Source organism: Psittacula echo (assembly GCF_963264785.1).
Source record: "Psittacula echo genome assembly, chromosome: 21".
NCBI classification, from domain to species: domain Eukaryota; kingdom Metazoa; phylum Chordata; class Aves; order Psittaciformes; family Psittacidae; genus Psittacula; species Psittacula echo.
The window spans coordinates 1,161,622-1,183,978 of NC_137757.1; the positions used below are offsets into that span (position 1 = coordinate 1,161,622).

General features: G+C 43.5%; 3 protein-coding genes across 14 annotated transcripts; 2 read left to right on the top strand and 1 right to left on the bottom strand.

The window, feature by feature from the left end:
* Positions 1 to 640: 640 nt before the first annotated feature.
* Positions 641 to 3,440, top strand: LOC308228932 (fatty acid-binding protein, liver-like; the record flags this gene model as incomplete). Its single annotated transcript, XM_080632562.1, is given in 5 exon segments — positions 641 to 692; positions 695 to 772; positions 1,788 to 1,960; positions 2,238 to 2,327; positions 3,390 to 3,440. Coding segments are annotated over 5 exon segments (444 nt in total).
* A 2,786-nt stretch (positions 3,441 to 6,226) lies between these two features.
* Positions 6,227 to 17,654, top strand: SRSF10 (serine and arginine rich splicing factor 10; the record flags this gene model as incomplete). 10 transcript variants are annotated; one of them, XM_080632433.1, is made up of 7 exons in its annotated part: positions 6,227 to 6,438; positions 8,381 to 8,485; positions 10,215 to 10,318; positions 11,519 to 11,681; positions 11,974 to 12,027; positions 12,199 to 12,300; positions 14,265 to 17,654. In XM_080632433.1, exons 1-7 carry the CDS (start codon positions 6,374 to 6,376, stop codon positions 14,311 to 14,313), a joined length of 642 nt encoding a protein of 213 aa, XP_080488559.1. In that variant the 5' UTR covers positions 6,227 to 6,373. The 10 variants fall into 10 exon arrangements, with proteins under 10 accessions (XP_080488559.1, XP_080488560.1, XP_080488555.1 ...); XM_080632434.1 differs by having other exon boundaries at positions 15,319 to 17,654; XM_080632429.1 differs by having other exon boundaries at positions 12,199 to 17,654.
* Positions 17,624 to 21,087, bottom strand: PNRC2 (proline rich nuclear receptor coactivator 2). Of its 3 annotated transcripts, XM_080632440.1 has the most exons (4): positions 20,909 to 21,087; positions 19,826 to 20,030; positions 19,248 to 19,541; positions 17,624 to 19,102 (listed from the first exon to the last, which is right to left on the bottom strand). In XM_080632440.1, the coding sequence occupies exon 4, from the start codon at positions 19,082 to 19,084 to the stop codon at positions 18,662 to 18,664; it is 423 nt and encodes a 140-aa protein (XP_080488566.1). In that variant the 5' UTR covers positions 19,085 to 19,102; positions 19,248 to 19,541; positions 19,826 to 20,030; positions 20,909 to 21,087; the 3' UTR covers positions 17,624 to 18,661. The 3 variants fall into 3 exon arrangements, with proteins under 3 accessions (XP_080488566.1, XP_080488565.1, XP_080488567.1); XM_080632439.1 differs by lacking the exon at positions 19,248 to 19,541 and having other exon boundaries at positions 20,909 to 21,085; XM_080632441.1 differs by lacking the exons at positions 19,248 to 19,541; positions 20,909 to 21,087 and adding an exon at positions 20,537 to 20,745.
* Positions 21,088 to 22,357: the final 1,270 nt, after the last annotated feature.

Here is a 22,357-nt window from a genome sequence, read left to right on the forward strand (position 1 = left end):
AAATAATACATCCTATTTACTTCTCTCAGCTCAGCCTCCAAGCAATGGTCCATGTTTTACTTTACCTTTAATCCTCTATGCATGCCGTGATTATTAGAACAAGTAATAATAAACTGAATTAAATCAGATTTAGATGTGCATCACTGACACCTGCTGGCTAAACTCATAACTGACTGTTCCACTCCAACACCATTTTCCTGATCCTCACGGAACTGCAGGCTCACAATTCTGGAATAAATAGCTGTGGATTTTACTCCCACCATTTAAGGTTCAAGTGCCCGTAGTAGAGAACAGTGTGATAATTAGGAAGTTCCTGCCACAAGACAATAATTACCTTACAACCATTGCAAACGATGCCATTTTATCTGAGGAATTCTATCCACACCACAGAAAATGTATTAACCATTGAAGTTGTGAACAGAACGAAAACAAATTAATCTATGCAACACTTTACAACAATTCTGAATACTCGGGTTCAGTAACCCACAATAAACAAACCATACCAAGCCAGCTGGTCATGAACTAGAGGTTATGATCATTAGGAACAAATAAATGATTAATAATTGTTCCTCCATGGTTAATAATTCACCAGTCATCTCACAATTTGGGCTTGTGATCCTTTTCCATAAATAGCATCTGGATGACCAGGGAGAGCCCTCACTTTCCTGCCAGCACCACCACTCCAAGCTGTGTCATACATCCATAATGGCATTCAATGGAACCTGGCAGGTCTATGCTCAAGAAAACTACGAAGAGTTTCTGAAAGCTCTTGGTAAGTGTCTGGTTGCTTCTGAAATCCCTTCCTCAGACTGCAGCACACACTTTGCATGGCATCTAACATCACTGTATTTCTATGTTTTCCTTCTTTTGTTTGGATGACAAACTACTCCCTGCCAGGTGAGGCTGTCGGGCCTAATTTGTAACTGAAAAGAAACTATCATACAAATCAGCATAGAAAGGTTACAGATAACCCCCAAATCCCTTTCTCAACATTACATGAGTCCCTCATGAAAGAAGAGGCATAACAAAAATCAACTTGTTTTGATTAACACGTAACTTTAGAAATACATTTAACTAGAAACAAACTGTCAATGACATGCAGATGTATGAGTGATTAATGCATGTGACTGGTGCTTAGTGATCTGTAAGGAACAGACTTGGTGGTTATGATTTAGTAGGTGCCTACGTTAATAAAAATGAACTTATCCTCTTGACAATCTTGACAAAACACTCACATTTTATATGTTTTTAAGAGTATTAAGAGTTTAAGGGGTTTTAAGAGTATGTAAGAGCTACTCAGTAGAATAAGATGCAGTTACAGTTGCCAAGCCTACTCCGACAGTATATCACCTGACCCAGTCCCTCTGTTGCTAAGGGTGATACTCTCATAACATGCCAGAGACACTCTGATACAGTAGTCTGAGGCTACATGCACCGCTGCAGCTCTGACTAGCCAGACACTAGCACCTCCAATCCTCCTGGGAAGAGGTGAGGGAAATAATAATACACACATGGGTTTTGTCATGGAGAAACACTATCACATGGTAAACCACTACTGAACGGAACAATGCACATTCTGACACAAGAGTAGCAAATATAACACCAAAATCTACACAGGCTGGATGGAATGGAACAGCATGCCCACAGAGAAGTGAGGAATTCAAACCAGGATTTGCCTTTTAACCTGAACAACACTTCCTATTTTTCTCTTCAGAAAAACGAATTTGCTCTTTCACATCAACACACTTCTTCGTAATAGAAAAAGTCCTTTTTTGCCTTTTTTACAGCACTGCCAGATGACCTTATCAAACTCGCCAGAGACATTAAACCTGTTGTTGAAATACAACAAAAAGGAGAGGATTTTGTTGTGACATCAAAGACACCCAAGCAATCTGTAACTAACTCATTTACACTTGGAAAAGAGGCTGATATTACTACCATGGATGGCAGAAAGCTAAAGGTACTGCATTTCAGGAACGGCTGCATCAATTTGTTCATCCTTATACTTCAGTTTCTGTGTCTAAGTGAAACTTGCTTGTACCATTTCTGTTAGTGCACAGTTCTATCATTTCAACAAAAGTGTTTCTTCTAAAACTCCTGTTCGAATGCTCTGGTCTGCAGCTGAACTTCACAGATGTGATTATGAAACGCTGACATTTATTTCCTAGAGTCATCTGCTTATTCTAATCAAGCTCCAAACTCTAAATGTTTTACAATGTTTCAATCTGCTTCAACAGTGCACTGTGAACATGGTAAATGGGAAGCTCGTGTGCAAATCAGACAAATTCCATCATGAGCAAGAAATTAAAGGAAGCGAAATGGTGGAGGTAAGTGTTAGAAAATAACAGTGTGTTAAAAAAAATGTCAAAGGGAAGTGTTGTGTGCTGATTGGGTTTTCAGTGTAAGCTCAATACCTTAATCAAATCCTGGCCCCAGAACTACCACATTACTTGCAGAATTCCTTACAGGTGCTTAAATCTGCAGATGCAGAATTCAGATGGAGTATTTCAGACTAACCACAGTTAGTGGAAAATATTAGTAGTACCTTTATTATTCCTGTTTCTTATTAAAATCAACTGCCTTAACTGCCTCCTCTTTCAACACTGCTCATATATTTAATGGAAGGTGCTCAACAAATCTTTTTATTAATCACCACCCTGGGGCCAATTCTAGTGCGAAGGGCTGTAGCTGCTTGAGCAAGGAGCAGAAAGACTCCTCATAAATTCCTCTCAATTACTACAGCAGCGTTTCCACCCTTACCTTTATCTACAGCATTCCTGCTGGAAAGAAAGTAAAAGCTGAATCAAACCTGAAAATGTAGAATACACTCATTCCACCTCTAATTCTTCAAAGTTCTTTGGTTAGTTCTGAACTGTTCGGTAATGACAAAGAGCTTTTCTCTATAGTTAAGCTCATTTGGCTTCTCAGAAGCACCCTCTTGGGTAAAGACTGCTACAAGAACTTCTACAGCTAAGTGCACTAAAGTCCTATGGTTTGGACATACAATACCCTAAGATCATTTTGAGTATCTCCAACTACTTTTCTAACATTAAGGAAGCACAAACCCAGACAAAAGAACCAACTGCTATTTGGGACAATGACTTCTCTTACAGGAAGCATCATCTACGATACCCTTTAAAACAGAGTGAAAAAATGTAGTTGAGGGTGACATTTATATTTAGGTTTTCAGTCTCCAGAGCTGGTTTTGTAAAAATACTTTTCTTGGTATGAATGTTATACACATATCTATAGGCAGGTGCTGTAAATGTATTTGCTTGTGGAATAAGATGGATTTAAACATAAATTACAGAAACTTCCAACCACTTAGCTAAAAATAGACTTCCTAAAGTCTAAATTACAACCAAGTTATGCGTATTTGTCTTCTACAGACTATGAGTTACGGTGGAGTAACACTTGTCAGAAGAAGCAAGAGGGTTTAAAGCCAGATCACCTTCTTTGTGACATCTTTACATACCAAAAGTTCCATTTCCAAAAGGTGTGATCTTCATTATGTGACAAAATAGAACAGAAAATAACTGTGACTTCTACTCTCCTTTCACACACACACCAATTCCCATAATTCCCATAATTGTAAGACTGTATTTTCCCCCTGAGTACACTTCTGCACTCCAAGTGACAGAAGTCTGCCTCCCAGATAACCAAACCTGGACATTAACTGGAACATTGTGATTTATCAGAATGATCCTTGGGAGTGTACAAAAGCTGACAGAAATGCTTCGTTTTTTACATGCTCAATTAACACATTTAGCTTTAGTTCCTTTGTCTAATAAAGTTTCATCTTCTACTAAAACCCTTTCTCTGTATCTAGCCAGCAAAGAACAATTAGACCTTGGTTTAGCTGATCTGTAACAGAAATAGAAACAGTAGTATTTTAAAAGCTATGAAGTATTTAACAGTCATAAAAGTTATAATAGGAACGACTGCTCTTAAACTGAAGTACACCAGAGTACAATTAAACAAAAATGAGGCGCTACAAGAGCAAAGGAAATTAAACACTCTTCCAATTTGCAGAATAAATTAAATTCAATGGAGTTACACATAACAAGATCAACAGAACAGAAGCCAAGCCACTGGTAAAACTCAGGAGAAGGCTGCTTTAAAGCATTGGTACTACAGAAAGCCACATAAGAGCTTGAAACACCTGTTTGACAGTTGCTTGGTAACTGCTGCTAACTACACACCGAAACATGACAAAACAGAGCACTGTTGTTCAACAGTAAACCCAGAGAACACTGCAAGTCTTCAATGATCAAATCCTAAATCATTAAGTGTAGGCTACAAAGTACGAGATGCTCAGGTTCATTTCTAAACCAATACAGAGACAATGCATTACCCTGAACACCACACTAGTAAAGCCTGTTACAAGTATTTGCTTTGATGCATTATAACAGGAATAAAACAGGAATGATGTTAAAGCAAAACGTGTCTGCTTTTAAAAGAAGTGCTAAAGTCTTGTTTTGGTTCCATAGCTACTCAAATATTCCCAGCTCACTTGGCCTAATCTGCCTTGCAAACTCACTTCCTCCCTGTTCAACCCCTTATCAATGTTCAACCTCAATACACAATGGGCATACAAAGGCAGTTTAAGTTATAGATTGTAGATAATGCATACTAAAACCACATTAACTTATACAGAACTTAAACAGATGCTAAACCACTTCAATTTGAAAGCAGTACAAGTTCTTGAAAGCATACTTTACCTCCCTCACTTCTCGATTGTGGTGATTTAGCATGTCCAAGAAGCGTGCCAATCTTCTCAAGCCAATGGCAATATACTGTCACGGGACATCCCACATTTAGGTGAACTATTCAGTGCAGCTCCTTAAAGGATTTTGATCAGATTGGGACCTTTGCCCCACTGCCCAAAGTCATCCATCATTTCTGGATGACAATCTCGTATGAATCTGGACAATAGAAACGGATCCACTCTTCCACAAAACCAAGGGAATTTTTCTGCAAAGCACCTCATGGGAGTATTTATAATGTTACTTGGATGCTGTTCCAAACTGCTCGCTTCCAATTTGGAAAGCTCTGGAAGGGCAATCCTGGCAGGAAGCGTTTCTCCCCATCCCCAAACTCCACTCCTTGGTGGTTCCATTGTTTCTCAGAATGTCTCTACACAATAAATTCTTTCTGCTTTGTGTCACCCGTCCCCACCAGAACTCCAGTCTCCAAGGCGCTTCCTTGGCTTGATTTTTCACATTCTTTTGATGACTCGTGCAAGCAAATCTGTGCATGTATCACACAAGGCAGCAGACTCAGCATGCTCCCAGCATACTTAGAGCAGAGTAACGTTAAACTGTAAACACTAAATGCAGAAGACACTGAGACCCCCTTCTCTCTTCTGCAGTCCTGAACAGTGAGCACTGAGCATACGAGCACCAGCATTTTCTTCCTTTTCTTTAAAAAGCAGCATAAATAGTTGGCATAAATGCATCAGTGATCACACTTCAGCCATCAGTCAAAACCTATAGGAATATCAAGCAATTCTTAGTGTGAGATTGCCAGGAAGCGAGCAGCAGCGCCCACCCACCGGAGTTTTCCTTCATGTTCAGTCATTACACATAATAAAGTTGAAGTACACTGGTGACAAACACACCACAACTGCATGAACTCTGAAGTCTCTTTTCTCTCTACTTTGCAGTTTGGGAAATATTCCTCACCCCAACAAAGGTGGAAACACTTTGCTTTACCGAACCCTTCATCACACCAACCTGGGACTGTCCATCTACCATGTAACACCTACGGTATCAGATGCTAAGGTGTTAAAAAACAATCTCTCTACCCACCCACTTCATTGCTCTCACCACACAAACGGCTTTAGTGAAAGCCCCGCTCTACAACTGTACGGTGACAAACCCAGGAGCACAACAACGCTGTCAGTGACGGGGCTGCAGAACAGCGATGCCTCCAGCCACAGAGAAGGGCCTCGCACAGGCACTCCGCAGCCCGACACTGGAGGCGCCAGCAGCCCCCCACGCCACGACCCGCCCACCATTTCGCCCGCGCGCCCCTCCCTCTTTCGGCGGGAAAAGCCAGGAGCCGCCGGGGCGGGGCAGTCCGCATGCGCGAGCTGCACGAGCGGACGGGGGGAGCCCTCTCGCTCGGGCGGTGACTGACAGCGGACGGGAGCGCTCTGCGCATGCGCAGTGTGGGGAGGGCCCTGTTTTGGCGCCTCTCGGCCTTCTAGTTCTCTTCCCTCCCGCCGGAAGCCCCGCGAGAAGTCTCGCGAGAGGCGGCGCGCGGGCGGCGGTGGCGCTGCGCGCAGCTCGCAGGGTCGCCTCAGCGCTCGGCTCCGCAGCGCCTGGGCCCCGCCGCGCGCTCGCTGTGCCCCCCCGCGCTCCCCGCAGCCATGTCCCGTTACCTGCGCCCCCCCAACACCTCGCTCTTCGTGCGGAACGTGGCCGATGACACCCGGTGAGTGCAGGCGGCGCCAGCGAGGCGCGGGGGCTGCGCAGGCTTTGGCGGGCTCGCTAGGCCGCGCGGGCGGCCGCCGCCGGAGGGGCGCGGGGAGGGAGAGGTCCCCGTCCGCCGCCGATGCGCTGCCGATCTCCCGCCGCGCCTTCCGCGCCACTCGCCATTTCCCTCCCCGCGATGCTGCTCCAGCTGACTCTTCCCCACGAGGGCCGGTTCCAAAACAACATCCAGAGAGAACAAAGCTGGGCCGGAGGGAAGCGCGGCTTCGGCGGCCGCCGGAGTTGGGAACGCGGCGGTTGGGACGGGAGGGGAGAGCACGGCGCCTTTGCCCAGGGTGTCCCCGGGATTCACGGCGTAGCCGGTCCCGTTAGTGTGGGGCTCGCTGCCAGTGCAGAGGGAACGTTACTGCGTTAATTGTTCTATACGGCGCTCAGGAGCGGGGGGGACATAACTGCATTGTAGGAAGAGTCCATAAGGGGTAAATATATGCAGCAGCTTAGTGCAGTAACTCTTCATAGGGAATTAAAGCTGCATTGCCTAGGTTCTTATTTACTGCTTATTTTTAGTAAAATACTGATTCCTCTGTTTCTCTTTGGCAGTTTATCTTGTGCCTTTTGTGTCTGTTGTCAGCTATGAAACGTTTGTAGAGCACATTAATATCAAATGCACGTGTGAGTGGGATCACTCTCAGGTTGATAATCGCTGTAGAACGTGTCTGGGAGTCCCTGTGAGGTTGAGCAGCCTAGAACACAAATGGGAGTTCCTAAACTTTCTGCCTGTGCAGCTTGCACTGAAGTTGTTCAGCAGATAACGGTAGCATGGGCACGATGGAATGGGATGAATTGAGAACATTATTGTGATAAAAAGTGTAAGCAGCTTCATTTTTTTCGTATGTGTGATTTTCTCTCCTCTTTCCAGTATTTATTTCACTGTAAGAACAGGCAAGGAAGGTTATTGTTTCCAGACTTTTTAAAATTAAAAGCTTGTAGTAGAAAGTCCTGTTAGGGCTTTCCCCATAAGCTTGTGCTAAGATGGTACATCCTTGGAGATGGTTTCATTGTGAGATCTCAGTGTTGGTTGTAGTTCCCCTATGCTATCATTGGCTATATGTGCTGTAGGTTCTTGCCCAGATGATGAGAAAGAGAAATGATAGTAGTCGCTCTTTCGTCCCACATAAATATCATATTATATCAGTCTTTCTCATACAGGTTATTGTCATCAAATGACATAAAAATCCATCTAAAGAAGCTGATGTGATTTAGAAACCTCTCTGAGGAGATGGAAGTTGTTCCCCATGTAGTTGGCAGATCTACTGAACAGTTTTGTGCTCGGTTATTTGGAAAAGCTGTCCTAAGGGCATGAGGAGTTGCTCACTCAAGTTTTGTTCTATTTGATGTGGTTTTAAGTATTGATTATTCTACGGAAATGAGTTTGTGTGACTGGTTTATTATCATACTGTTTATGTGGATCTTGCAGTTGGTGTTTTAATGTTCCAAAACCATTCTCAAGAGTTACATGAGGTACTTGAATAACAGTAATTCTTGGGTCCTGCTTTTCACTTTCTGCCATCCTTTCCTAGTCCATCCTGCATTGAATCAACTAGTGTGTGTCGCTTAGTTTATGCTTCAGTTAGCTGTACTGAAGTGGTTTCAAAATGCTGAGGTGTATCCTCAGCATACTAAGTGGTTCAGAAAAGCCTGGTGTGTAACTGAGCTGCTCAAACACTTTCCTCCCAGAATGGTTTGCTACATTCATCTCTATCAACTGCTTCCAAAAAGATGGTGGTCATTTGAGTGTAGATGGAAATAAAATAAAATGCCTGGTTTTTAATTTGATGGATGTTTTTATTTTATTATATTTATTTTATTTTAATTTGATGGATGGTTTTTAACACCTTAAATAGGGGGGAAAAAAACCATATAAAATATTTGTGATGTTCTAGGTCTGAAGATTTGCGCCGTGAATTTGGTCGTTACGGGCCTATAGTTGATGTGTACGTTCCACTTGACTTCTACACTCGTCGTCCCAGAGGATTTGCTTATGTTCAATATCCTTTCTTCAGATGGCTGAGTAGTGAGGGGTGTTGGAGTTTGAAATTCAAGTTTGTGTAAGAGGTAACAAATGAAAAAGCAGTTTACTTTTGTGTTGTATCTAATAAGTGTCTTACTTATGTTGTGGTGTTCTGTTATTTTTGAAGATTAACTTCTCTCAGTTGCTCTTTGCCTTTTTGCAAAGCTTAAGTCCAGTAATATAAAAGCTTGCTTATGTCACTGAAATTAATACTATATGATTTAAATGAAAATTTATCACTGACTCAGAATTGTTTAGCACATTTTTATTATCACTGGTGTTAAGTAAACATGTGCTTAGCAACTGTGGCTGGTATTCATTGTTAATTTAACAAATGGGAACTGGAATCAGTTGATCAAAATCAGATTGTATAAAAAATGAGGTGAACTTCTTTCTTTAATATTGTCCCCTAATTTACTGTCCTCTGTTGTTGCCTCAGAATGTAAAGCTGTACAGTAATGGCGACCCCAAAGAGAAAGCATGAAAGAACCGTTAGAGTAGAGTTCAACAATTAAGGCAAGTAGACAAGCCAAAGACCTCTTAAGGATCAGGCTTGAAGAGAAGGGAGAGTTTGGGAAAAGAAAAAGTAAAGAAAAGCTGGAAGAAGGACAAGCCATAATGGGAGACAAAGCTTCGCTTTATCCACAAAAGGGGGAAAAGGTTGTTTTTCAAAGTAAAAGATAAAGCCTTCTGTCATTTTTGGCCAAGCATCTCATGACAAGTCCTTCTGACAAGCACTTAAAGAGTTAAAGGTCAAGATGAAGTTGAATGGTGGCCAAGATTAAAGGAGTCATACCTGATGTATCCTACAGAGTAACAGTTGTTCTTCTGTTTGTCACGTAAGCAGTAATTTGATGAATAATTCTGGTTTAGTCCATTGACAAAACCTGTAATATATCTCTTGTGAGTGCTGCTGTAACTGTGGTCTTGAATGAAAGTGCATTCCTCCTGGTTTATAAAGATACATGCCAACAGCATGAGCGTTCATGTTCTGCGTAGATAGTGCTGATGGTGAACTGAGTTGCTACGAGGAGAAAGGCAATTTGTTCTTTCAGGTCACATAGCTAGAAGAAGGTGTGTAAGTTACTGTAGTGGTCAGACCCATGGATTAAAATCGGTAATGTCTGTTGCTGACTGTCTGACCTAACCAACAGTGCAGGGTTTCATGTGTCCCAGACTGCAGGAGGTCTGCATATGTGTCCGTGGTGCTACATAATTCAAGCTGAAGTTAGCTGGGGAAAAAAAGGGAAAGCTTTATCCCAGTTCTAAAACTAATAGGCATGTGTTAATTACTACTGTTGGTTGCCTAATGTAATTTAAGAACTAGGGTTTAATTTTATTAAAGTCAATGTAGTGGAGAGAACTAAATGACCATTAACAGTGTGTTTTGAAAAGGATGCCAGGGTTTTTTTTCCTTGCATAAGTACAAGTGGGAGAAGAAAAACATTAGAGTATCGCATAGCAACTGCCTGCTGGTGGCTAAGTTCATGGTCATATTATAAGACTTCAATTTTATTAAAGGAGTTCTCAGCTGGTGGTTACTAAATAAAAATAATTCCTTGTGTGTACTGTAGTATGACCAAAAGAACTTTAAAACAAACAAACAAACCCCCTTGTAAAATTAGAAAATAACCCATTTTTGTATTTTATTTTAAATACCAAATCTGTAAACTGCTCAAATTCCCAAGTACCTTAACACTCGCCACATTTGAAGATGTCCGTGATGCCGAAGATGCTCTCCATAATTTGGACCGAAAGTGGATTTGTGGTCGGCAAATAGAAATCCAGTTTGCACAGGGGGATCGGAAGAGTAAGTGCCTTGCTTGTATTTCAGCATTTTAGCCTGAAAGTTTAGTGCCAGGCACCATTACGTGTGTTATTAATTGTTGTGGTATGTTCTTGCTTGTGTATGAATAGGATGTGGATGTTTTGCATTTTATCCAGTAACTCTTCATGACTCATTTTAATTAAAACCAGATAATTAAATACAGCGGTCACTGAACACAGTCTGTGAGCTGCTAATCCTGAAGCACTTTTTGTGCAGCTCTGTGTGTTCCTGCAGGGAAGTCTGACTGCTGGGAACTGTCAAAATTAGCAGCAGCCCAGTTTGAGGGTGTTGTGATGTTTATATTGTGTTGAAGCATGTTAGTGATGCTGTGTTGACGCTTCCCAGTGCAGTCTGATTTCCAGGGCTGAGGCAATAGCTTCATTTCATTTGGCTTCAGGATAAAAGTAAATGTCAAGATATCTCAGTTCAACGTGGAACAGAGTTTGTATTTTCTGAACAGATTATTCTAAAGAGAGATTGTCTTTTAAATTTGTTATTCATATACGTATTCTTAACATAGAGATAGATACAGATAGGATGTAAAAAAACCTCATGCTGTTGGTAAACCAGACACATACCTGTTGGTCTAAACTAGGACTATACTACTTAGTGCAGCCTGGTAATAAAAGCATTTTAAAGGTCTTTCAGTTCAAGCTGTCAGAGAAACATCCCAACTGTCCAGATTTCCCTCAAATGCACACAACTAATTTGTATTGAAATCCATGGGGTTTACACACTCTGAAGGACGAGTCTCTGTCTTGTAACATAAACACTGGTATTTCTGATCAGGTTTTGAACAAAAATTAACATATTTACCTTAGCATTGTAAACTGAAGCACTTAAAAAGTGAAAATTGTAGCCATTGAGTACAGATAGTGTTCACTGTCTGTAGGTAGTGCTCACTATCTAGAGCATGATGTGTTTAAAACACTTTGAGCATGGTCTTCTGGTTTGAATGAGAATTTCAGTAATGGAGCATTTGTCCGTCCTTACTGGTTTTGGGGGTTTGGTTTGGTTGGGGTTTTTTTTCCCCCATAGATCTGTAATGCCCACACAACTGCATTAATTTTAGTCTGGTATGGCAAGTGCCATACAGCAGTCTAAATACCCAATATATGGATTAGTAATGTCACTAAAGGGAACTTTTGAACTTAAAATGCTAAATGTTGATATTTTTTACAGCACCAAATCAAATGAAAGCCAAGGAAGGGAGAAACCTGTACAGCTCTTCTCGTTACGATGACTATGACAGATACAGGCGATCTAGAAGTCGGAGTTACGAAAGGAGACGGTCTAGAAGTCGTTCTTTTGATTACAGCTATAGAAGATCCTATAGTCCCAGAAAGTAAGTGTAGTGTGTGTTCAGCTTCAGCTGCAGAGCAGTCTGCTGGAAGAGAGACACCACGTTGCCTAGTTAATTGTTAAAGTCTTGAATAATCGTTTTCTATTGTGGGAGTAACTTGTGGGAGTTGCATATTTTGCATGCTACATAAGTCAGAAATAGTGAATGAAACGATTCTGTGCTTCAGTGCAGAATAAGTAACAGCAAATGCACGGCTTGAGATAGAATTTATTAAGCATTTGTACATATACATAGGTATTTGTCAGCATTTACTTTTTCTGATGTACCTTTTTAGCAGTAGACCTACTGGAAGACCTCGTCGTAGCAGAAGCCATTCGGACAATGATAGGTAAAGTACTTTTTACATCCTTTAAATTGCAGACTAGATCACTGTATTCCTTTAACTATAGGGTTAAAAAAAAAGTTTCTCCTGCAAAATGGTAAACAATTTTTAATGTACTAGATGTCTAAGAATAGTGTTTTTACATTCAAATCTCCTCTCTCCCCTTTATTCTGATAGGTTCAAACACCGCAATCGATCTTTTTCAAGATCTAAGTCCAATTCAAGATCACGATCCAAGTCACAGCCCAAGAAAGAAATGAAGGCTAAATCACGGTCTAGGTCTGCATCTCACACCAAATCTAGAGGCACTTCTAAAACAGATTCTAAAACACACTATAAGTCCAGCTCAAGATATGAAAAGGAATCGAGAAAAAAAGAACCCGCTAGATCCAAATCACAGTCAAGATCACATTCTAGATCTAGGTCAAAATCCAGATCAAGGTCATGGACTAGTCCCAAGTCCAGTGGCCACTAACAGTGTATCCATGTTGGGTTTAGGCATGTAAGATTCATTTACACACAGTTCAGTTTACTTAAATTATCAGGAATATGATGTTGCAACAGTGCTAAAAAGTATTTTCTTTGTCAGTTTTCCCTGTAGCCGAAAATGGTTAAAATTAAGACAATGTTGAGAAGCCACTGAGAGAGCGAGAAAAAGAGAGAGGGAGAGAGAGTATCCACTTGGTTAAATGTCACGGGCAGCTACTGATTTGGTTGTGGTGTCTCTATGTATATTTTTGTAAAGATTTGCATTTTTAGTGCTTAGATATTGGTGATGACTTGATTGATCGTAACTTGCAACACTGTCCTATTAAAAATGTCATACCCATAGAGAAATTTGGTACCAGCTTGTGCTGAACAGTTAAACTAACTGTTTAACTTGTTCTTTAATGCTAAACCTTGTGATAACACGGAAAACTGGACAGCTGTAGCACAACACTGACCGCTGTGACACGCAGACTGGCAGGTTCATGTTTCCATTGCTCAGAGGCAGGTTTCTGTGTTCTCCATGCCCGCTGGCTTGAGCGAGTCAGTGAATGGAGCGGTTTGAGATTCCTCCTTAACCCTGCTGTCTGGGGAGATGGTACTAACATTGCGTGGACTATGTGGGGAGAGAGTGGGTCTCGGAAGCTCCTTCAGAGTTTGCGCAGTGCTGTGACTTGTCAGGATAGAGGCATCGCTGCTTTGGCCTGGCAGCTAGTACAAAATGTGTGAGGGGGGGAAAAAACCACCTTGCATTGGAAAATGCAATTCAGATTTCAGCAAACAGCAGAGCAACTAAATATTAGGTTGTGTGTACATTTTATGCAGTTTTTGTATCCTAAATTTTAGTGAGCAGTTAACCACGAAATTGCTTAGTTTTCCTGCTGTTAGATACCAGTAGATTGTTTCGAGTTGTGTGTGTACAGTATATAAGAACTAAACTTTTCTGCCAATGACTCCTGTGGTTAGTTGGTGTATTCCTAGGTATAATCCATAGCCATCTCTTCCTGAGTAACACAGGCAGGCTTGTACACATCAAAAAGTACTTGGTCAAGCGAGTCTGGGTCACTTCTTCCTCAGAATGGATAGTGGTTTGGTTCCAATATTTCCTTAAGAACAAATGTTTGCAGTTGGATATGAACAAGAGCTGCATCTCTAGCTATTTAGTTTATCACTAATACAGTATATTAGTAAATTGAATGTGAAAAAATAACAAAACCCATGTGTAATCTTACCAGTATTTCTCTAGAAGGCAAGATACTTTGGTATGAAAATGGCTTTTGGCATTGTTTTTTCTATTCACCTTCAAAAGCCAGCACCAGACACCCAGTGTTCCTTGCTGTCCTACCTAGTAGCATATAAAGATGTTGGTTTCAACAAGTTCCTTTGTAGAGAAATGTTGTAGGTTTGGGTTTAGCGTTTTCAGCGGGGCCTTCCCAGAAATGCAGACAGCTTTGAAATACTGGCAGCGGAACGTGCATAGGGGCTGATCCTAGAATCTTTGTACATTTGATAGTATTTCTAACTCTTCCTTTACTGTTTGCAGTTAATGTTCATGTTCTGCTATGCAATCATTTATATGCACGTTCCTTTAATTTTGTAGACTTTCCTGGATGTATAGTTTAAAAACAGCAAAAAGTCTATTTAAAACTGTAGCAGTAGTGTGCAGCTCTAGCAGAGGAAAGTTGTGGGATTAAACTTTGTATTTCCTTTCTTATAGAGGCTTCTAAAAAGGTATTTTTATATGTTCTTTTTAACAGATACTGTGTACTACCTTTAAAACATCGATGTTTTGATCAAAATAACTAAAGACCCAGCTTATTTTCTGCTTGCTGTAAATTGAGCAAACATGCTGTAATAAAAAAATGAAGGAAATACTGATCCACTGGAATTATTGTAGCTTTAGAATTGACTCCAGAGCATGGTTAGGAGCAGAGCTGTGCATCCCTTACGGAGTAAATTCCTTACTATGGTATTTCAGTAGGGTCAGGAATTTATCATTTGGTGTCTGAACTAAGATGGCTTCACTTTTTCTGGAGGGGTACTAGCCAAACTAAGAAAGCAGATGTTCTAGTCTAACGTATTGAACTTTCTTTTCCATTGACTTTCATTATTGCTGGCTGGACTGCCCGGTGATTACAATGCAGATACTATTAGCCAGGTGATGAACTACCAGCAGTTAGGATTCGTATAGAACCAAATCTCTTCCTGATTTATATTTGCTGTATTAAAACTGGCACCACTCTAGAAGGTGGTAAAGCTTTGTTGAGGATGCTTGGAACTCGGGCTGCCTCCTGGCATTTGTGCGACTGGTGGTTCTTAGGGAAAACAACTCTGAAAAGCACTTAATTGCATTGATAAACCCACTCTTGGGCTTCTTAAGTCGAGCTGTGATTATTGTGTAGCTTTCTGCTTGTAACAGCAGAAAAGCCTGCCCTTTTTCAGTGCTCTTACATTAATATTGTCTTCAAGACTAAAATCCCACATAGAAGTCATGCACCTGGCTGTGATGGGCAAGCATGGGTCTGGTTCTGTCAGCACCCTGCAGGGGATTGCTGTAATGAACACTCCAGGAGCTAGAGCTGGGCCAGTGGGGCGGAGGGAGGACAGCATCGGTGTCCAGGCTGAGCTGCTGATTCCAGACTGCAGAGTAACACTAACTGTACCGTGACTGTTTTGTCAGCATGTCCTTATGTCGTGTGCCTCAACAGTGATGTATAGCACAGTTTGAATTATTTTTGTTTTGCAAATCCAGTTCATTGCAAGTATATTGCAGTATCTGCCAGTTCTGATGGTTCTTTCTTTCTCTCCCAGAGGTAGGACTAAACTTTGACTTGACTTGTGTATATGAACAAGCCAGAAAAGCCGAACACAAACCCACGATGTTTCAAGAGTGCATGAATAAAGATGTTGTCCTAGTTCTTGCTCCCATGGAAAAATTGTGAAGAAGCTGTTCTGTGGGCCTTTCAGTTGGGGACGAGTTAGCAGGATGTGGCCAAAGGGCAGGGAATGTTCACGCATTGGCGCCAGTCCAGCCACAGCCCCGCTAGATAAAACACCTCCTCCCTTGGCACAGGGGTCTAGTCCTGCTCTAAGAAAGCAGTAGCCTGTCTCGTGCAAGCTACCCGCAGGTTATGCACAGCTGGAATGCAAGAACAAACGCAGGCTACAAAAGATGGTGTGTAGGCATCTTTCTTTTGGAGTCTCAAGAATGGTGGGGATTCTGGGCATGGGGTTTTTTTCCTGTGGTAAACTATAGATTTTTTTTTTTATTTTATTTTTGTCATTCCTGCAAAAAAACAACTGTAGAATTGAAGTAGTCTGTAAAAATTCTGCTGCCAGCCATGGCTGTGCTCAAAGCGTCTGCAGCGTTGTCGATTTACTTCGGCAGTAATAGAAGGCTCGTTTGGAACTTCTTTTTCACCTAAAGTCCATGTGCCCAAGTGGTTAATCACAAATCCTACATGTAGTGGTTGAGTAGCTGGGTGTTTATAAACTAGGGACTGCGATAGACCGGTCTCTGACAGCTCAATGTTATCCTTCCTGTGTCTTTTGAAGATGTTCAATGTACAGTATAACGGCTTTACTCAAAGTGGAAACTCGATTTAAATGTTGGTTTGAGCTCTGGGAAAGAGCACCTGCTTCTTTTTTCTCTTGCTGTTTTGTCTGGGGTAACAGCTTGGAGAATGTTCAGAGAAGGGCAGTTGGGTCGATGCCTTACAGCACCGCCACCGGGGTTCTGGCAGGGATGTAACATTTGGAAGTACAAAGGGATGAATTCACACATTTTTAGGACTTAATCACCCATTAATAACTGCTGGTTTTCTCCATTTATCTTGTAACTTGCTTAAAGAGTCTGTAGTCCATTGCTATAGTATGTGTCTAAAGATGCTCTTACTGGCGAGAGTAGGGAGACTGTGTACCCTGTGGTGTTTGATCAAAAGATGCTGATGTTTTTATTCCTACACATCTTTTCTTCTTGAGTTTTGTGTTCCATCTGTGCAAACAACCCTGTGAACTGGGAATAAAATGTACACGTTTTGACTATACCTTGAGAGCAACTTCTGACTTAATTAACACAGCAAGGGCTGTTGGGGCCGGATCACCCAGGGATGCTGCCCCAGCCCTGGGTCCTTCTCTGGGCTTCCATGCCTGGCCTTCCTGAGCAGAGCTGCTGGCTCTAGCAGGCTCCATGGGGGCTTGGGGGTAAGGTCAATGTTCATTATTGAGCCCAGTGCTCAGCCAGCACTGCGAGGTGCAAAGGAGAAGACTGTGGTGAAGAAATCTCTTCCCATATCCAGCCCATTTTGTGTGTGTGGAACACTTGCCAGGGGCCTCAGGCTGCTGTTCCTCACCAAAGATAAGACAGTCTTACACTGTGACAGTTGAAGATATAAAAGGGGGCACTGAACTATGTTAATCTGCATTCTGAAGCGTCAGAGCTCTACAGAACTTCTTGAGCTACCAAACCTATGTGACCCTGCTTTTCCAGTACAGCCTTGAAGTAAAATAAGAGTCTTTTAGGGGGTGAAAATATTACTTTATTTGAATTTATTTCCAATTTGTACATACGCCATTAGTAACTGACAATTTGAGGCCAAGTATGCATGACTGTAACTGGGACACAGCTCATCTGCTGGTGGAGGTCACAGAGTTTAACACAAGTTTAGCAACTGCCAATTCCCTCTTATTTGGAGCAATAGATTTGTAAAGTCTGTTCTGAGCGAACAGAGAAATCACATTTCATGATCCACAACGCTCCCTGCCATGTTAAAGCATGTTAATGACTATGAACCACCTTTGGGTTCTGCTGCTGCAGTGGGATTGGTTATTACAGGCAGCATCAAATACTGGTGCCAAGCAGTGGTGTGGTTTAAAAATGGCAGACTGTTGCAATCCCACAGGATGCGTTTTCCATCCCTTAACACACGTGCTACAGAACACCAGGATCCTCAACTGCAGCAGCTTTAAGGGGTTCAGGTTTGATTTTTAGGTTCAGGTTTTGGTTTTTATTTAAAAAAATCTAAATAAGCCTTTTTTGCACTGATTTACTTTAAAAATGAGCTCATGCATTTTCACTGCATGTCAAGTGCAAGGGCACAGCCACAAAGGTTTTGGATTTATTTTTTTTTTCTTTTTTTTTTTTTCTTTTTTAAACAAAATATCTTACCTCAGGCCACGTACACCCCGTGGCCATCTTACATTCAGCAGCTTTGTACTAAAAATATTCTGTGCAGGAAAGCCCAGCAGGAATTTACATATGCTACAAAGTTTTACATGTATTTACATGGCTCTGTCTTCCCTATGGCACATGTCAATGCTGCCAGGAGCTGCTGCAACTGCCTTGTTACAGGGTCACACATTTAAGACCGGTCTAAGTAACTACTCCACTCTTCTCAGATGTAAAAACTGATCCAACAGGTATTTGGGAACCCCTCGGTGCAGTGGGAACACAACAGGGTTTAGGTTTCAGGCAGTCACCCAGCACTGCAGGGTTATTTGCTGGGGTTCCAGTGCACATTCCTCTTCTGCTCAGCAAGGGAGGCAATTCCATGTTGTTGATGTGTTCTGCTTGTCTCTTCACCAGCTCACACCAGAGCCCCCTCGGTTTTAGTCACAGGCTTGAAACACTTCTTTGCTAATTCCAGAATGCCAAACAAGGCTCACCAGTGCAAACAAGAGCCTGGTCTGCGTTTGTCCTGGTGCGTTGGCAGAGGTTTTATTTCACTAGCAAGTTCTATGCAAGTTTGAAAAGCAGCAAACTACCTGACTAAAGCTTTCAGTGCAATTTTTTTTTACCATTTAATGCTGCATTAAGTTAGGCAAAAGCTGGTTTTCTATCATACTAAAAAGTAGTCACAATGCCAATTGGGGGAGACAGTCCCTGGTACTCTTACAATAAATACAAGCAATAGTGACTGTGCAGATTTGATTCGATTGACTATAGAGAAAATTCCCATTTCACAGTGAACACAGCACACAACTTGAGGTAAAGCGTGAGGGGAATGTAAACTTCAACCCCTTTTGTCCAAGTGACTAACTATATGCAGCAGGAACATTTGGTTCTGTACACCTGCACACCTAGAATGAGGACTAACAATTCCCAACTTTTAAATCCTATAAATTTAAATAACTTTACAAATGTGAAAATTACATCTCAAGCCTGGACCTTAAGTAATGTTTTAAGCTGAAATGTCATCATTTCTTTATCTGAAGGTTTAAAAGCAACAGGTACCCAGTGGCTGGGTGGCTTGGGAAGGACACTGGGCGAGGGCGGCTCGCTGAATTTTGCTCCGGCGTAGTTCTGATTGGGTTGAGGTGTGAAGAACAGGTTGTGATTCGATAAAGTCGGGCTCCAATTCTGATTCTTGGGGAAATGAACATTGTTCTTTCCCCCTTTCTGCATGGCCTGCCATGCACCAGCTGAGGAGTTGCATCCGTGTCCCCTTTCTTTCTTCATACAGGTCTTCATCTGTGAATTCTGGTCTTTATTCTTTTGCCTGTTTTTAAGTTGTTGATGGTTCTTGGTGGGATTTCTAGATTGGGGAACTGGAATGTTGAATCTTTCTCCACCACCCATCTTCAACTTAAATGTCACCTGTACAGAGGAGAAAGTCAGTGGAGTTTGCATTATATTTTTAAGTGTTGGAGAATGTTTAGATTCTAAGCAAGGGGGTTGAAATCAATCTAACCAAGACTTCTGTCAGTCAGAAGCAGTGGGGTTTTTCTCCATTACTGGATACCTAAGAACGCAGCGGCCACACTCGGGGGAACAGGATTACGATGCTGTGTCACCTTCCAAGTGGGAGATTTCTGACTCTGCAGTGGCTTAACACTCCTCGTGCAGAGGGCTGGCCAGCACATCACACACCAGACCATCCATCCCTCAGGAGCTACATCCCTGTCCCCCCACCAGCAACCAGAGCTTTGTCTGCCTGGCTGGCAAAGTGCTACTCCTGCAGGCAGTCCAACTCCTGAACACACCACCTCTGTTCTCAGGTAAAGGAGTTACTGGAAAAATGTGGAAGGTGCAGTGCCTGCAAAATAGAGTGCCAAATTCAAGGTGTTGGTGTTAAATTCTGAAGACATTTAACAAAGATCTTTACACCTAAAGAACTGGGCAGAGTTCGCACTGATAAAGTCACTCCCAGTCTTTCCAGTAAGCACAAGAATTACTGAGATAAACCCAAAGTGAACTGAAAACAACCTCAAATGGAAAGCAGCTTTGCAACTGATCTTACAAAGCAGACAGCTAGATACCATCACAGGGTATTTGGCACCTCCTGACTCTCCTACTGCACCGCTCCTCTCCCCTCTTTACCTTTCAGTTGTCTTCTCCGATTCCCCACTCTCCAAGCCTTGCCCCCTTTCTTGCTTCCAAGCCTGAAAGCGGAGGTGCTGCCTTTTGCTGGACTCCTTCCTTTGGCTCGGGACAGAAGTGTTCATGGGCTGATCCGCTGTATTCAGCCAGGGAGCCGAGCCCAACATCGGATTCTCGGCACAGACGCTCCAAGGGAGAAGTCCCACTGCATAAACGAGAATGACGTTCGAGTTCAGGTTAACGAAAACTCTTTCCCTTTCAAATCCAAAGGGGAAACAGAAAGCTAAAATAATTCAGAGAATTTACAGTCAGCTGTGTCTCTTACTTGTGAAAGCTGACAAAACACTTCAAGCTAAAGACACACGGCAGTATTTATCTTCTTCTACTTACATAAACTTCACCATCATACTTAGCATGCCACAAAAATAAGCCCTTTTTTCATGCTCTCTGTAGACATCTGAAGAATTTTAATGGACGAGCAAGAACCTCAACTTGTTTGGGGGGAGGAAACGACCAAACGCAATGGAAAACGCTTTGGGATGAACTCTCGAGGGCACCGCCCCGAGCACGAAGCACCCCGAGATCCCTCCCGCCTGCCCCCACGATCCGACCGCGCCCCGCGCCCTCTCCAGGCACTGCGCAGCGCTCCCCTCCTGACCCCCAGCTGCCTTTTCACCTTCCTTAGCACAGTAATTCCTCAGCAGCTCTTACAGTGATTTCCTGGTCAGCCCAGGGCTCATCCTCGCTTTCTCTTTGGAGAACTTAAGCCACTCCGATGTTTCCGCCTCCTCCAACCGCTGTCACTTCAGCCACCGCACCCCCGGCTCTCCGAAACCCTTCGCCTTGTTGCGACTCAAGCCAAGGCCCGCGGTAACGTCGTTACCGCACCGGAGCGGCCCTCACCGCTCCCATCTGTTCGTCTCCAGATTCCCTCCCTTCCTCTACCCCCTTCGGCCCCCGGGCCCTCGTCCCGCCCGGTCCCCCGGGGAGCCGGACCCCCGGCCCCGCTTCCCCAACAATGAGGCCGCCCAGCGAGCACAACATGGCGGCGACAGCGCCCGGCCCAGCCCGCTCCTCCCTTACCGACTTCTGTCTGTTTCGTTCGCCCACAAGCACAGACACACTGGCGTTGCTGTAGAAACCGGCCCCGCAGCTCCTCCACCGTCACTCTCCGGCACCCCCCAGAAAAGCACAGCCCAAACCGCTCCGCTAGGACCCACCGCTACCCCTCGCTCTCCTACACAAAATGGCGGCCGCCCCCCTACGCCCTATAACACCCTGGTCCACCCCCGCGTCGCGGACCGGCTCGCTCAGCCAATAGCAGCGCTCTGCCTGCTCCCTCCGCCAATCCCAGCGGGGTCCCGCCTGTTGCTGGGAAGGGCCAGGGCAGACTGGGCGGGCGGGGCCGCCGTTTGAATCTCCTCAGCGGAGGGCGGCCGTGGCGGACAAAGAGCCCCGGTACCGGCTCTGGACGGAGTCACCGCTCGAGGGTTCCCGGGCAGCGCCCCCGCCGGTCGGCTCCCACCCACCCAGCTGGGGAATTAACACAACAAAAGGTAGGGGTAGGGGGAAGGCCGCGACAGCTGCTGCTTGCGGCTTCACAGGGGAGAAAGAATTAACAACCAACCCCAGCCCCTCCGGTCTGAAAGAGCGTCCCCGGGAGCGGGGAGACACCGGACAAAGCAAACTCAGCCCCGCGGAGATCCCCCGCAGCTCTCGCATTGCCAGATGGAACGTGTCGGGCCCGTACCCCGCCCCTGCGCTATTGAAGTTAATTCGTTACCCCAGACCTGTGCTCACTTAAATTAACGACTGACCAGCACATGGCCGTAATGGCTCTGCCCCATCCCCAGGTCTTCAGGCACCACCAGGGCAAAGGGAAGGGCTCTCGAGAGAAGCTGCATCTTTAAAAGGTTTATTTCGTGATGCAGTGTTACTCAAAAAGACCGGGTATGTTTTAATACACAGGGTGTGTTGACATAACCGAGTCCAGGCCTTTGTTCGTGTTCTTTATTATGTGTTTGTACAAAGCACGCTGAGATTAATGTGTTTTCCTCCCTTTGCTCGGTGTTTCTCGGTACAGTGTTATGGCTAAGATCCTTAGGGTAGCTTTCATTCAGATAGAAGACAACAGTATCTGCTGTAAGCATTTTAGCCTTGAAATTGCACTAGTCCACACAAACCAGATTGTTTTGCTTTGGTTCTTTTCTTGGCGTATTTATATCTGCTGAAACATCATCTTATAGAAGGGTTTGGGTTGGAAGGGACCTTAAAGACCAGCTCAGTGTGCAGATGTTTTTAAATCAGGACATGTCACTGAGGCTTCAAAACAGCATTTCACTGGCTGCCAATGTGCTCTCACATCTGGGGAGCGGAACAGCCCTGTACTGGCAATTCAAATTAAGGATGACGCAAGGCTTTGTGGGTTTTCCTATCTTAGCTGTTTCACAAGACATCTTGCCTTTCACAGATGGTTTTAGGCTCAGGGTGACACATTTAGCCAGAGGGGAGCCAAAGATGTCGGTGATAAAC